At 38.6% G+C, this 15,700-nt stretch overlaps 1 protein-coding gene across 5 annotated transcripts in view; it reads right to left on the bottom strand.

The window, feature by feature from the left end:
- csmd1a (CUB and Sushi multiple domains 1a) overlaps positions 1-15,700 on the bottom strand; it is a 331,961-nt gene that overhangs the window by 4,630 nt on the left and 311,631 nt on the right. Inside the window, exons 58-70 of one of the 5 annotated variants that reach the window (XM_058386490.1) lie at positions 14,626-14,802; positions 13,806-13,985; positions 11,944-12,117; positions 8,505-8,678; positions 8,335-8,408; positions 8,144-8,255; positions 7,319-7,498; positions 6,746-6,808; positions 6,142-6,303; positions 5,426-5,538; positions 3,576-3,663; positions 3,107-3,239; positions 208-270 (exon numbers count right to left, since the gene is read on the bottom strand). In XM_058386490.1, the coding sequence (XP_058242473.1) occupies positions 208-270; positions 3,107-3,239; positions 3,576-3,663; positions 5,426-5,538; positions 6,142-6,303; positions 6,746-6,808; positions 7,319-7,498; positions 8,144-8,255; positions 8,335-8,408; positions 8,505-8,678; positions 11,944-12,117; positions 13,806-13,985; positions 14,626-14,802 (1,693 nt within the window). The remainder of the gene's footprint in view (positions 1-207; positions 271-3,106; positions 3,240-3,575; positions 3,664-5,425; positions 5,539-6,141; positions 6,304-6,745; positions 6,809-7,318; positions 7,499-8,143; positions 8,256-8,334; positions 8,409-8,504; positions 8,679-11,943; positions 12,118-13,805; positions 13,986-14,625; positions 14,803-15,700) is intronic. The other 4 variants (XM_058386491.1, XM_058386492.1, XM_058386493.1 and 1 more) reach the window with 4 other exon arrangements.

Raw genomic sequence — 15,700 nt, 5'->3', positions numbered from 1 at the left:
CCCAAATGGCTTTTAGGCAGTCAAATTAGGGAGACAAAACATTGCATGACTCTCTCACCCCTTTCCCCTCATCACACACACACACACACACACACAAAAGCGATCAATCCCACTTTCTCTGACAAGATGAACAAAAAGAAATGGAAGATGAGGACATTGTGGCAGCTGAGGGATTGTGACCTAGTGATTTAGCCTCACGGTTCTTACCTGGAGCCGGCCCTGATTACGTCTTTGGGTCTCTCATTCTCATCTGTCTCTTGTGATAGTACCCTGCCAATTTTTTTATTTATTTTAATATTGGGTAATTGTCACCCGTCAGTTTTAACTGTATGTCACATTCATCTGTCGCTTGCTTTGGTAAACGTAGGAAAACTCCAATGCTCTTTTTTTTTTGTTTGTTTGTTTTTCTGTTTGAGAATGATTTTACAAAGAACACTATGGCTCTTTGTTAATGTTAAGAGTAGCAATTTGTTGAATCAATCATGCTGATAATCAGCCACAATCTCTGGGCAGGCACAGGAGTTTCCCATAAAGTGTAGCGAAACAATGCAGATCAACATCCAACATGGACAGAATGTCATAAATATGAAGGTCTGATTCTGCCAAAATGAAAAAAAAAAAAGAAATTGCTGAAAGAATAAATTCACTTTACAAGCATTCGATTATAAATGTAAAGTTGTTGAGCATCCCTGATCAAATTACATATTATTTAAAAAAATTTGTTTGCATCTATTAATGCAGTTACATGTATAGAAAATAAAATGGTAATTGTGGCCTGTGTGGGAACCCTACTTCGTTGTTTATTCTTCTTTAATTTTCCCTCACTCTTCCTTTGCAATACGCAGGTTTAAGATGAACTCTGTGATGTTCAAGTCAGGCTCCTGAACTGTCCAAAAATATCAGCTTGTGCTTCTTGTCTTTAGTGTTGGATTTGAGAAATGTTTTGGATTATTGTCCTGTTCTAGATGCCAGTTTCTTTTCAGCTTCAGTTTTTTGACTGACTGTGCCTCATTTACATCCAGAATCTGCTGAGATTTACTTTAATCCATTCTTTCATTTACTCTTCCACTATGTCACTGGCTGTCACACAAACCAAAAGCATAACAGATCCACCCCTGCGCTTAACAGTTGGCAGGGTGGGTTTTTTTCTTTTTCTTTTTCCCCTCAATATTTTTTTGATGAATTTCATTTTGTTCCTTTAGTGATTTATGGCCAATGAGTTCCAGTTTACTTCATCAGTTCCCAGCAATTGTGTCCAAAACGCATGGTGGGAGATTTTTAAAAGCAAGCCAGTGTGTTTGAATGTTCTTCTCATGTGCTGTTTAGTTTGCAAGCTAACTAAGAAAAGGAAAATTGTTCTAGTTAACTACCTAACAATCAGTGAAGTTGGCATGTTGCATAACGAAGAATTTTTGGCTTCCTACTTAGCTAACATTTTTAATTTATATTACTTTAACAAACCTACATAACTTGCCTAAAATCTACATCAAGAAAGCAGCTAGCTAATGTTAGATAACCGTTCTTAGGTTGTCTTTATTTGTCACATATACATTACTGCACAGTGAAATTCTTTCTTTGCATATCCCATCCTTGGAGGTTGGGGTCAGAGTGCAGGGTCAGCTATGATGCAGCGCCCCTGGAGCAGGGTGGGTTGGGGCCTTGCTCAAGGGCCCAAAAGTGGCAGCTTGCCGGTGCTCGGGCTTGAACCTCGATCTTCCGGTCAACGACCCAGAGCCTTTAAATGAAATTTTGTAGGCCTTTATTTTTTCTTTAGTATAAATGTGGCAGCTAGCAGGCTAGATCGCCACTTAGGATTATTTAGCCGCTGACAGGATGCCAAGCTGTAAGGATCATCTTGAGTTATAAGATGAGAAATAGAACGTGTTCATTTAATTAACGTTTCATTTAAAGAATTGCACTCCTAACATTTCGATTCCCAAATAAAATTCTTGATGGCTTTTTTAGCGCAGATTATTTTAACAAAGTAGCACCAGATTGCAGTGTGTGCAGCCAGGAAGAGTGATGGGTTGGCAATCCATCAGTGTTTAATACAACGTAGGACATCTAGTTAATGTCTTCTTGCAAATATATGTCTTCACCCAAGTAAGGACTAATAGGATGGTCAGTAAAGTCACATACATATATACTCATGCACAACACTGGTAACTAACATCATGGTGGCTTGTATTGTAATTTAACTTTATTGCAATAATTTGCTTAGAAAGCAAAAGTGACTTCTTTCTAGCAGTGACGGGGCATATGAAGGCTTCCATGAACAAAAATATTATTATTACTACAACACTAGCAATTTTTCTGTGTTCTCTCTCTTTTTTTTTTCTTGCCTGTTTATGTATTTCTTTATCCATGTGCTAATGAGGAGAGCTTAGGAGTGGAGTGTTGGTGAGACACAGTTTTTCCACTTGCTGCATTGGCTGTGATCAGATTGATAGTATTGATCGGGACGTCCACGTGATTTCATAGCATTTATGTCTCAGACTCTTAGTATGATGTGCAGTTATAGCCTGTGTGTGTGTGTGTGTGTGTGTGTATAAGCTGGCAGAGATTTTGAGATTTCTGTGCATGTTTTGGATGTCCAGACAGCTCAACATTTCCCAGTATAGTTTTCTCTTGCATCAGTCCATGTCCATGCGAGAAGCATAAACCCTGAAATGCTAAGCCCATCTTTTTGGCCCTGTATCAAATGACTTGAATTGTTAACAACTCTTAAACGGTTTGTATATTTTAAAATAAGCAAGCGTGTAAATATGGGAATTTTATAGTGCGGTGGTATATCTAAATTGCTAACCACTAGGATTTTCAGCAGTTGAGCTAGCTGTCTGAGGCGTCTGGCTGTCTGGTGTGCTACATATTCAAAACAACTGGAGTCAGGCATGTTTGATTGACAGCCCCAATGTAGCTTAAGGACAAGGGAGTACAGAAAGAAAGAAATAGAGAATGGGAAATAAATTAATTGAGGAGGCAGAAATTTGTCGTGAAGACAAAACTCAAACTAAAGAATAATTTAAATTTTTCATTTTGGCAGATGTAGTTCTCCATACATAAGTGCACAGCTATAGTCGTATGAGGCATTCTCAGCAGCTCCTACCTGTGTTTGTAGAGGTAAAAGGCAAACCCTGACAGAATGAGAGCGAAGAACGGGACCAATATGGCAGCTGCTACCGAGCTGCTGTTGGTTCCATAGTACGGATTGGAAGGATCCATATCTGTAGTGACAAGAGCTGAAAGTGTAATGAAATGTGAGCACTAACAACAAAATTTGAATCCGTGTCTAATATTTTAATGGTTCAGCTTCCTTATTTCTTGACTTGACTCTGACTTGTCGTGCAGCTTGCTGAGCTGACTTGCTAGTCTCTGCTGTAACTCTGCCACCAACCAACAAATTATTTGAATAAAAACACGTTTACTGTGTTTGTGTGGCTTTGTGGAAACAGACCCGCACATTAAATAAATAAAGGAAAGAAAGATGAAACTAAAAATTTAAGATATATTTTATAACAAACAAGGAAATATATAAAGAAATAATCTTATGCTTTGCACTCCAGTGATCATTTTACCTTGTCTTGTCAGCTGAAACTTGCCAAAATCTTTGCTGTGGATGTGACCTTGGTAAACAAACATTTTCTTTTCAGACTCAGCTGTCACCTTGATCAGAAGAGAGAGTGAGGGAAAATCAAGACAAATAACATAAAAGCACTTTTATTTATGCAAGCTCATGGATGATTGAGTATTGTCTCACCTTAGCCACTCACAAAAAAATGTCTAGAAGAGACACAAATTCATTGCAACCTTGGATGAATGGTTAAAAGCTCTGGACTACTGATAAGTTTGAGGGTTTAAGCCTCAGCTCTGCCACTGTTGCACAGCCCTTAACCCTACCTGCTCCAGTGACCTGATCTACAGTAATCCCCCGCTATATTGCGGTCCCGATATATCACAGATTTTTATTTGGAACATAACTCATTTTTTTGCGGCTTTTCCCTGTATACTGCGGTATCCACAAACCTTTCAGTGAATTGTTTTCATGTTGAAATAAGGTAATTTATTGATAAAAATATAATTATTAATTACAAAATATAAACAAGTACAATTTTAATATATCAAACACTGTACAGCGTAGCGTTATTTAGAAAAGCGCGGTGTGGGGATGCTAAATTAAAATACAGTACGGCTGGAGTCTGGCCAATCGGAATGGCCCATTCATTTAATCACGGTTGTGATTGGCTGCTGGGAAAGGGAAGCAAAATTCTCCAGTATCCCAGTTCTTGGCGTGTCACTGTCCCGTTTGGTGTTGTTCGGTGTACGCTGTATTTTTACGGTTTTTCTGCAAGCCCTATTATGTCGCCCAAACGCTCTGCACCTTCTAAGGCTTCTGGCAAGGAACATACATACACACAGTACTTACAATAAATGTGATATTTCTATGAATTTACCGAAAATTCATCTCGCTATATGCTTACAAATGTTTTCTGTGTGTGTTTAAAGAGGGAGGGTAATGTACGGCTTAAACAATAAAAAAAAAAAAAAAGCATTTGGGGGTGGCGTCCGTGTATTGCGGATTTTTGTTTATCGCGGGTGGTTTTGGAACATAACCCCCGCAATAAACGGGGGATTACTGTATCAGTTAGGGTTAAGAGCCATGCTCAAGGGCCCAACAGTTGGCAGCGTTGAGGCAATGAATAGAACAGCTAAGAAAAAGCAAACACTACTGTAGTCCTCTCCAAAAGTATTGGAATGATGAAGTCCTTTGTTTTGGTGATACATTTGTATTTGAGATCAAAATATAAATATGAGATGACTGAACAGGGCGCCTTTTGTTTGAAGCCACTCATTTTCAAGTGATGATAAAATGGTCAGAACATGTGACTCCCAGGTGCTCCTTGTTGCCCAGGTGTTAACTGAATAAACATTTAATAGATCTAATACAGAAACATTGCCTGCCAATTTACAGAGAAATGCAACCAGTCTAAATGGGAGGAACTTCATTATGCAGCAAGACAATGACCCAAAGCACACTGCCAACACAATGCAAAAGTTTGGTGATGTCAGCAGGTATCCAGGGTGATGCAAGCAAGGCATATTAAGTGTTTACTTGAAGACTAGCTGTTCCTATACTTTCGCTCACCTTAAATTGTGCGGTCTGCGACCAAAGGTGCTCAGAGTTACACATCTAGATGTAAATATCTGGAAAAGACAGCTGAAATTCTGATCTCTCATCTCATATTCATCTTTTGATCTCAAACCCAAAGGTCATCAGGGTATAGCAAAAATAAAAGAATCAGTTCCAGTTCTTTATCTTATCTATTAGTCATGTTGGTTATATAGTCGACTTCAAGGATTGAAAAGTGCACCATGGTTCTAAATCGCTAATTTCCTTAAGAATGTCGATTAACTTTGTGGTACTTACATAACCATCCATTGCCCAGTTGTCATTTTTGAATTTACTGAAGTACTGCTCTGTTGGACCTCGTATCTGGTAGACTTTGAGTAATAAATGATTTTCTTCTTTTTTGTAAGTCCCTGCAGAAGACAATGAATTCAAAGGAAATATGACAGACCTGTCTTATTAAAATGTTAAAAACTGAATAAAGTAGCTTAGGCATCAGCAGTTTTAAAATCCCTGCACACTGTTGAATCTGATTGACCGAAAACTATTGATTAAATTTTCTATAACTGCAATTCTGACTGATATTCAAACTAAAGCTTATGTTTGTGCTTGTTCCATTATGTTGTTATTGTTAGGGGAACAACTCCTTTACAAGCACATGTATGATGGACTAGCTAAAAATAAAGAAGTTGCCTAAAATGTGTTTTTATTTAAGAAACATGTGTAATTGACATGGCGATGTTTTCTGCAAGGAGACAGCCGATTTCCACCACAGAATGGATTTCCATCATAGCATGGATTATTTTCCTAAAACGGCACACACCTCAATTATACTTTCTCCACACTGTGTAATTATTAATGTTGCTTGCATTTCATCAAAAGCTCATTTTCAAATCCAAAGCTTGTTAAAAGTAGCATCCCTTTTCTATTTAGTGAAACATGTTCCTTGCACCTGTATTTCATACTGCCTTTTCTAGACCTTCCTGAAATTTTTCAGCAAGGATTTAACGGCTCACCCGAAAGCTTGATCTGCACCCCGCTTTGTTCTAAAAGCGTGACGTTGACTCTGCTCGTCGACGCGTTGAAAGCAGTCACTGTTATTGTAGCAGTCTGTCTCTTGCCAAGGTACTCATAAAAACCAGTCCAGCCCGAGTTAAAAGAGAAAACGTCTGCAGGCACTGAACACACAGGAATAATCAGTAAAATAAGTATATGCTACTAAGGAAATATTTAGAAAATCATTGTGAGTTATGAGTTGCACCAGAATTTGACATGCTAACCGTCTTATAACAATAGCAAAACTGGCTAGGACAAGGTTGGCCTAATGTATTCCTATCATGTTTACTGGCAGAAATATAGATCCAGGATTAAACACACACACTCACCCACCGATTAGTCTTAGAGCAAACTAAATTAGTGTGTAGACATTTGAGCCAAACATGTTTATGCATGAATTATTCTTCCCAATCCCAATTTTAATCAAAATTGAACCATCAGCTACACTAAGATTTTATTAGTATCTTTGTTTATTGATTATTATGCATTACGTGTACAAGACTACAGCATCCATTAAGTGAATTAAAAGTCTTTGTCGACGATAGCAAAGAAATGGTTACATACCCCGAATCTTGTTTTTCTGTATGTCTGGGTCTCCCTTTGACTTGGTGTTTATTTTTGGTCCAACTAGAAGACAGATAATTGACAAGCTGACATTTGCAGGTGCACTCTGTCCTTTCTGTCCTTGCATGTGTGCACAGGGATAATGATCACAACTTTAAACATTGTGGTTCATTTAAAAAATGTACTCTGTTGTGTAGTTGAATGACCCACATCCTATCACATAACCTGTAGCTGATTGTAGCTTTAAATGATACGTAAAAGCGTGAACCACTGAAACAAATGCATTTCTATAACAAATAAATTCTTTACCATTTTTAGAATGCAGTGATGTGTAGAAACATTGAAGATTTGGTTTCTGACTGGTTCAGTTTATTATACTAATATTTGGACAATTCACATTATAGCAGCAATAAATATTTTTTGGTTAGAAATGGACGCTGCGTAAGTGTGAAATGTGGCAAACATCACAAATACATCACACGTGTCTTTAGGTCTCAACCTTCACAACTGAAGCACTATTGTTAATGTTTGTACTAAACTCTTTCTACTCACAGCACAGATAAGGGTCAGTACCTTTGCAGACAGGTGGTTTGCCCGACCACCGTCCATCTGGCTTGCATGTCCTGTGCTCAGATCCCCCGGCCAAAAAGAATTCATCTTGGCATGTGTACATGAGGGTGTAGCCCAGTGTAGGCAGGTCGATGGCCCTCACATCCACATGAGATGGCGTCTCAGGCTGTCGGCACGTGTGAGCTACACAGAACAGATGTAGTGCGTGAGGCTGGGAAGCACACTTTTATTTACTTGTTTGTTTTGACTTATTTTGCAGTGCAGTGACGTCGATGGCAAAGGTCTGCAACGTGCCTTAAGTGCACCTTACATAATACATGAACTCGGTCTTCACACCTTGCTTTTAGTTGACTCATGTCTTTACAATATCTGGCTCAGGAGGTGATGGTGCTTTTTATCCGTGGTTCTCAAATAAAGGTCACTGAAGCTTAAATTGGGGTCTGTCATTTTTTATTTTTGGTAAAGTGGTGGAAATCACCTCTCACCAATATCAAAGTTTTTATTAAGTTATTCTGGAGTTCTTTAGCCTATTTGATTGGTCACTGACTTGGTCACCCCAAAACAAGTAGGACAGATTGAACCTAATGTATTTTATGAGTTAAATGTTCAGTAACATAAATTGAACATCCAGTTTGAAAAGCCTGAACAGTGGCAAGGCAATTTCAACCATGCCTATAGATTTATAACTTATCTAAATAACTTAGCTCATTTTTATTTGGTCTTATTTTTGTTTTTGTTTTTTTTTGAAGTACCCATTTTTTGGCAAGTGTTTTTTTTTTTTTAAATAAAAATAAACGTATGTGTCAGCGTCTAACCAAAAGTCCTTACCGACACATTCCGGCTGCATGCCACTCCAAGTCAGATTTTCCAGGCACGTTCTGGTGGTAGACCCGAGGATATGATAATTTTTTCTACATCTGAAGAAAACCTTGCTTCCCACCTTAAAAAAAAAAAAATCTCCGTAGTTACAAAATGCATGACAGGAGTTTCTTTGCAGAAGTCCGGATTACGATCCTTACCATAAATCCCTGAGCTTGCAGTGGAATTCCATACGCAGGTGTTCCTGGATCCTTACATGCATTATATGCTGGATCTGTAATCACAAATAAATCATTAATCACCATCCTGTAGCAAACACCCTACTCACTAAGAAGATTATAAGGATGTTTATAGGATGAGGATTACACACCGATGCAGGAAGGCTGCAGTCCGCTCCATGAGCTGTCCTCCTGACACACTCTCCTGGAGGAGCCCACTAGCAGGAAGGTGGGGCGGCAGTAGAAAGATACCTCAGACATGTAGGTAAACTGCTTGCCTTCTCTGTAGCCCTCTGCAGGAGTTCCAGGGTCCCCACATAACACCGCTAGACAGGACACAAATCAGACAGCAAAAACCTTACATTTATTTTTGGTCATTTTAGTGTGTTGTTCTCCCCCTTATGGACCAAGGGTAAATTACTGCCATGCATGTTGGTTGGAGCAGTACAACGAGTAGTACCAGGTGTGTAGTTCTTTAGAATCAGGATACCTCTCTCTCCTTGCACCTCTCAGCAAACCTACAGTGTTCTTCCACCATGAAATCATCTCTTGGGTTTGTATTTGGGTCCAGTGGAGTTTGTGTTTAATCAGAAGACAATTAGATGTTCTTGTAATTAACCACTGTAACCAGATATCCTAGATATATTGTACTTCATGCTTACTTTAATACTTACTCTTGCATTAATTCCTTTTCCTCACTAAGCATGACTCAGAGCTTTCACATATATTAACACTACTCAAAAACTGATGGATGATTTTCATTTTAAAGCCAGCACACATTGTTCAATCTCAGTAAGCTTGCTGGTCATATGGCTAATGCTATGTAGTCTTCAAATAAATTATTCTAAAAATCAAAACATTCAGTATTTACCACTAGCTTAGATATGACTTGCTGCCTAGTCAATTTATGTTAATTAATGGAATTAATTCTATGCTAACCTGGCATTAAGCAAAGAAAACGTACATAGTTAATGTCAACATATTAGCTAAATGCGCCTCAAAGGGGCGCTCATCCTCCTGTCCTAGTAGCTCATCCAATTTAAGACACACGGATAGCTTGATTCAAACATTATTGTAGCATGACAAGGTCACAGGAGATAATTCGGCACATTTCTTCATAGTTTTTTTTTTTTTTTTTTTACATTGATGAACTTGATTGGATGATAATCTGAAATGATTGGACGTTTATCTAATTTAATTAATGTACTGCCTTGTTCCTTTTTTCTCTTTTGAGATTTGTAATGAGTACTTTGAAGGTTAAAATAAAATAAAAAATGTAATAAGTGCTTAAAAAGATGTAGTTTTCACAGGCTCCAACAAAGAGTAGACATTTAGAGCTAGTATCTGTTTAAGCAGTCAGTCATACCCGAGGAACAAGAAACATCTGTCAATCATATGTTCCAGTATACTTGCTCAGTTGAAAAATGGGTGGTTGTTCATTCTTCTTTTGATCTCAAACCATAATGTCTATTGTCTACCTCTATACTTCCAACAGGGACTATACATTCACGCCAAGGGGCAGTTAAAATGTAGCCACCCTACCTGCTGGCATGTTTTGAGAGGTGACCATGTGGACATGCACATAAATGGCACACAAAACAGTTAAATGAGCTCAGGATCAAATCCTGGAGCTTCGAGTTGGCAGTGCTACCTGCTGGGCCACCGTGACACTTGGAGTACAGTTTAATGACACACATTTATACGAAGTGGTTTTATCTTGTACACAGCAGTCTTTTCATTAAAGCAAAACCACCTAGGGATCTAATGACAAATCCTCTGTATCGGTGCTCTCCACACCATTTACCTGCTCTGATGTGGGTGTCTTTTAAATTAATATAACTTCAATTTTATTAACAAAGTAACCCTTCCCACCATTTCACAGTGCCTTTTAAAATAGCAATGTGCTTCACGCAGTATAGTCAGTGGAAATGCATTATGCCCTTTATTCTGCTCTGTCTTTTGCTTTAATATGCTTAAAGAATTGCCAGTTGCTCCCCAGACAGTTGTCACCCCTAGTATATTATATATTTGTTACAGGCAGCTATCTATGGGCCAAGAAAGAAATTCAGGAACCAGGTATACTGGCAAATAAAAAATGATTCAAATTCTGAGGTTGTTCGTGTTCTTGTGCTGTCTGTCAGGCTGTTGCACTTCTTAAGTTTTCATGCAGCCAGAATTGCTTCCAGAATCGTTACTGCTCTGCGAGAGTTGCTTCTCCCCTCTCCCGAAAGCTGTAGATGACAGGCCATTTGGGGCATGAAGTTCCCAGCTCTTTTAACATTTTCTCTGACACGGTGTCAAAGGATTAGACTCAAAACCTGTAGGCTTTAGCAGCAGATTGGGGCCAGGCACCTTGTGTATCTTGCAAAAACGATAAGAACTAGCAGGAGGACGTATTTGTGACATGTTGACACTTGTCACAGCAGTTTAATGACCTGTCAAAGGCTGCATCAAGGACATTCATGTCAAAATGCCTAAAACGCTACAGAACATCCCAATTCCCTGGATCAGGTTTAATGAATCAACAAAGCCGAAGAGCAAAATATCTACATTTGGCCTAGAATTGTAAAAAGGGTGTATAAGGGGAATGAGGTCTGTAATTTCAAAGCTTTGTTCAATTCGTAATAAAAAGAAAGTTCAGAGAATGCCTTTGCTTTCAACAATTCCTTCTGTCCCCCTATCTAGAGATTATTGTGTACTGTATGTAACTAGTGCAGTTACCTTGTGCTGATTAGCAGTAAAAGCTGTGTATATACACAATTGTAATAAAAAAAAAAAACATGCTGGGCAGATCAAATGGTTTTGCTGCTAACCCACAATAGACAAACCACAAGTAACTGGTTGTCAGTTAATGTGAGTGTAGGTAAACTCTGCAATCACACCGGCGGCAACATTTGGCATTGCTCAAATCTCTCTAGACTCATCACTTCTAGGTGTTTCTATATTTAGTTTATCGCCAGTTGCAGTGCTTTCTCAGGTAATGCGAGGCTAGTGTGAAACAATTTTATGGTCCACCTCACTAGTAGCTAAAAATACAGCCTTGTGCAGGAGTACTAGAAGTTTTTAGAAAAAAACCTTCAGTGTGAATCGGACTTTAACAAAAACAAAAAAAGAACTAACTGGTCAGTTGTGGCTATTCAGTAAAATAATTGTCTGCTGTATTTGGTTATTATTTGTGTAAAGTGGTCTGGTTACACTCATTGTCCAGTTTATTAGGAATAGTTGTTCAATCAGCCAAACATGGCCTGTATTTGCATGATTTTTTGCACTGTGCTGCTGACACATGAGTGGCTGATTAGGTAAATGCAGGAGTGTGTTGGTGTACAGGTGTTCCTAACAAATGGACAATGAGTCTTTGTTGAAGTGGTACTTCTGGGGTCAGGAAAATAGTCTTATCCCTTCTCCAATGCTAAGAGAAGTAGTACCTGAAAAAATTTAGCCCACATCAAATATTTAACTGAGTCAGCAGATATTGGGTCTCATCTGATTATTTTTTTGCATCCCTCCATCCATGTTAGAATACAGTGTTCATTTATAACCACAAACATAACACAACTGTGCAGACCAACCTGAATGATCGTTTATACTTACGCAAACATTGAGGGATTTCACCGCGCCACGTTCCGTTCCCCTCACATGTAGCGATTCCAGGAGAGGATAACTGATAACCACTGAAACAGCTGTAGGCCACGCTAGAATCCCACTGCAGATCAGAGCCCTCCACTTTCCCGTTGCGGATAGCCGGGGGCTGGCCACACATGATCACTGAAGGCACAAAATGCGTAATTATCATTAGCATTGTCTCACATTTCTACTGTCAGCATTTAGCATTATTCAAATTAATTATTCATCATCTTCCTTGATTGTGTCGAATTTACGCATGGAGGAGCGGGAGTGTATGTATGTATGTATGCTTTGGAATCAGATGAGAGTAGAGAAAGATGATTAACCAGAATTATTTTCTCGAGCCACTGCTTGCCCAGAATGTGTGCTGCATTTCTAATGCGGCACAACACCTCAGACAGCTCAAAACCAGAAGCTGAAGTGTGTTCACTAGCTGTGTATGTGACTCAAACCTGACATCTGATAACCAAGATCTTACACTTTTTTCCTTCAGTGTGTATAAGTGAAAAAATCTTCCCGCTGTGGGAATGAGGGGGAAAAACGGAGACAGAAGTTGAAACAAGATCAAAAAGGCTTTTCATGTGGAGATTCCAGCAACTCCAGTTTGGCATTGTGATATTCACATCTGAACCATTCTCATGGCAACCATTTTTTGTATATTTTTTCCTGAGTTGACTGTGAATCTGTTTTGTAGACTAAATAGCAGGAAAGTGGAGCATTTAACTGATAGCACTGTTGCGATTTTCCATGATGTTAACATAAACCTCAAACCTTTAGATCAGTCATGTTTTTAAAGGTTTTATACCACTGCATTGTTGGGGGTATCAACAGGGGCGGACTTAACCAATAAGCGAGGTAAGCAGCCGCTTGGGGCCCCGGGGAATTAAGGGGCCCCGACCAATACCAAGAAGCCTATATAAATCATATAGTACTTATTACTTTTCTATCATATATTGTATGGTCTGTCTATAACCATTAAGATTTTAACGTTATTATTACATCTTTTCAAATGCGCAACCCCCCCACACAATGCAGTGGTATAAAACCTTTAAAAACATGACTGATCTAAAGGTTTGAGGAATAGTGGAACGTTCCTATCAGTACTGCACATGCACGAGATTCCCATACCTGGAATCGCTTAGGGCCCCTAAATCACTAAGTCCGCCCCTGGGTATCAATTTATTTTCTTTAATGGCAACTATCCAGTAGTTTCAGCTGTAACTCATATCAGAGGTTTATAGTAATGTGCCCGTTCTAATACATTATTGTATCTATACGTGTATAGACGTGTATGGCAGGTGCTTTATTTAACAAACAGATTAATAAAAGTGTTGACAAAATAGTATAGGTTTTGTTGTTCCGTTATTTCTGCATAATTGTAGACGCCTGAAATTCTTTTCAAAAGTTAACTTGCAAAAAATGACAAAAATTCTGTTTTCATCCAAGCATTTTTCTACGGATGATCTAACTAACTAAACAAAGTGATCCGATTTCGATTTGCAGCATTTGGCAAAACATCCATGATAACAAATTAACAAATTTACATTTGCCGTTTTAGTTTCTTCCCAAATTGTGCTTCTGTATAAAAATATTTGTGGTAAAATTTGCCTTTTGTATTGCCAGGATAATGATCAAGTTCTGTTTGTCTAAACCAAACTAATTTTGGATTTACTGAGGATTTTATTTGAGGAAATCTTTTGCCATTTCCTACTGTGCTGAATCATTAACCTGAAATCTGCTTTTGTGTGTAGTCGCTAGGTTTTGGGCACCTGAATGATAAAATGACTCAATTATGACTTTTGGCTGTACTTTGCTTTATTTATCATTACCTCTGCAGCTTGGTTTGGTCTGATTCCACGTGCCGTCTTTGGAGCAGTAGAGTGTGTCCCGCCCTGGAGGATCCATGATGTAACCAGGGTTACAGCGATAACGGACCGTCTTATTAAAGGTGAACTCACTCCCCATGTAAATTCCACTGGCAATGGGACCAGGATCTCCACAGCTGATAACTACAACAAAAAACATGTTCTATTAAAAATAAGGATTTAAATCAAACTTGCTTGTCATGGTTTGAAACTCAACATAGATGCAACAGCATAAGCCTTAATATGTAAACCTGACAAACAATGCACGAATTGTCATAATAAAGTCTTTTAAAATTCTTTTAGTCTCAATGTTTGAGTGGATAATCCAGTGAATGGAAATTAGTAGACAGATATGATTACATGAACAACTAAGATCGAAAGAATTAAACAAGTAGCCTAACACAGCCACGTGTTAACGTGTGCTAACTGGTGTATATATTTTTTGCTAAGATCTAATACATAAATTAACCACAAATTAGCATGATATTATCATCATAGTTTCTGAATATTCATTTTCATTAACCGTTAACAAAAACAGATAGACGCATGCCATGTTCAAGCATGCCACGGTGAATGGAAGCTATAGGTAGTAATTAGCATGTCATTTGCCTCATTTTGCTCGGTTGCTAACTATTCATTCACTCATAACAACACTTGAAGAAATTGCTTGAAAAAAATTAAAAGGAGGCCTACAGTTAGCAAGAGATCCCAGATTATGGCTTGCTTATTTGCTTGTACTCAGCATTTCTGAGTGAACCACTGCTTTAAAGAAAAGGGCTCTGACCTGTGCAATCCGGAGCTGAGCCGGTCCACGTGCCGTTGGTGGTGCAGTGGCGAGTTGTGAGTCCTGTGGTCTTGTAGCCCTCCCAGCAGGAGTACGACACCGAGCTGGAGAAGTGCATTCCGTCACTGAACACGATCCTAGCAAAGGCTGGAGTTCCAGGATTCCCACAGGACACAGCTGGGAAAGTCAATATGAAAACACAGCATGAGGAAAACAGACTTAGCAATACTGTCACAGTGAAGATGTAGAACAGCAAAAAAATACTGTGACTGAGAAGATTAAGCAGAAGACCAAAATTACTCAAGTTTTTTTCAACCGTAGAACCCAAATATTAAAGCGTGTCCTGACTTCAAATTGGCATAAGGGTATAAGACGTACACAAAGTGACACAAAGTTGCAGCCTTATTATTGTTTGATGGCTTGTTGCTTTGCATCTGTTAAATTAATGATGCTATTCAGTTTAGCTCTGTTTTTCCTCAGTCTTTATTTAATGATGTTGCTTGTTTGATGCTGTCTACTTGCTCACTGATCTACGCTATAGAGCACGACTAGGATTATTAGATTATCCCTTTACATACTTTTTTTTCCCCTTCTAAATTCAATTAAATTCTAAAATGGCCCTGTTTAAATGGTTACCTGGATACGTCCTGGATTTCACCACCCCATCAAAATCCCATGGAGCAGAGAATAAAGCAGGTAAAATATCTGATAAATGTGGACCATTACTGTCAAATACACCAAGATAGAATTTAATTGGAAGTGGCATTGTTGGGTGAGAGATTATAATTGTAATTTACTGCACTGGACTGTAAGCTTGTTGGATACATTCCCTGATTTTGTGCAGACTTTGCAAACAAATCGTAAGCAATAAAAACATAACCCTGAAATTACTCTTCCTTTCTTTCAGACAAGCGTTCGGTGAACAGATAAAGTTTTTTTTTCTCCTCATGGCAAACAGGTTTCTAACAAGAAATGATTCTAGACGTTTCGTGTGTATGATAAATGGCTCGTCTTCCAGCTAAATCGTACGGTTGTGAAAGAGGCCAAACCCATTAATGTAATGCACAACCCAATT

Source organism: Hemibagrus wyckioides, linkage group LG03 (genome assembly GCF_019097595.1).
Source record: "Hemibagrus wyckioides isolate EC202008001 linkage group LG03, SWU_Hwy_1.0, whole genome shotgun sequence".
NCBI classification, from domain to species: domain Eukaryota; kingdom Metazoa; phylum Chordata; class Actinopteri; order Siluriformes; family Bagridae; genus Hemibagrus; species Hemibagrus wyckioides.
Note: the sequence above shows the minus strand (reverse complement) of the source record. Positions and strands in the feature narration are given on the sequence as shown.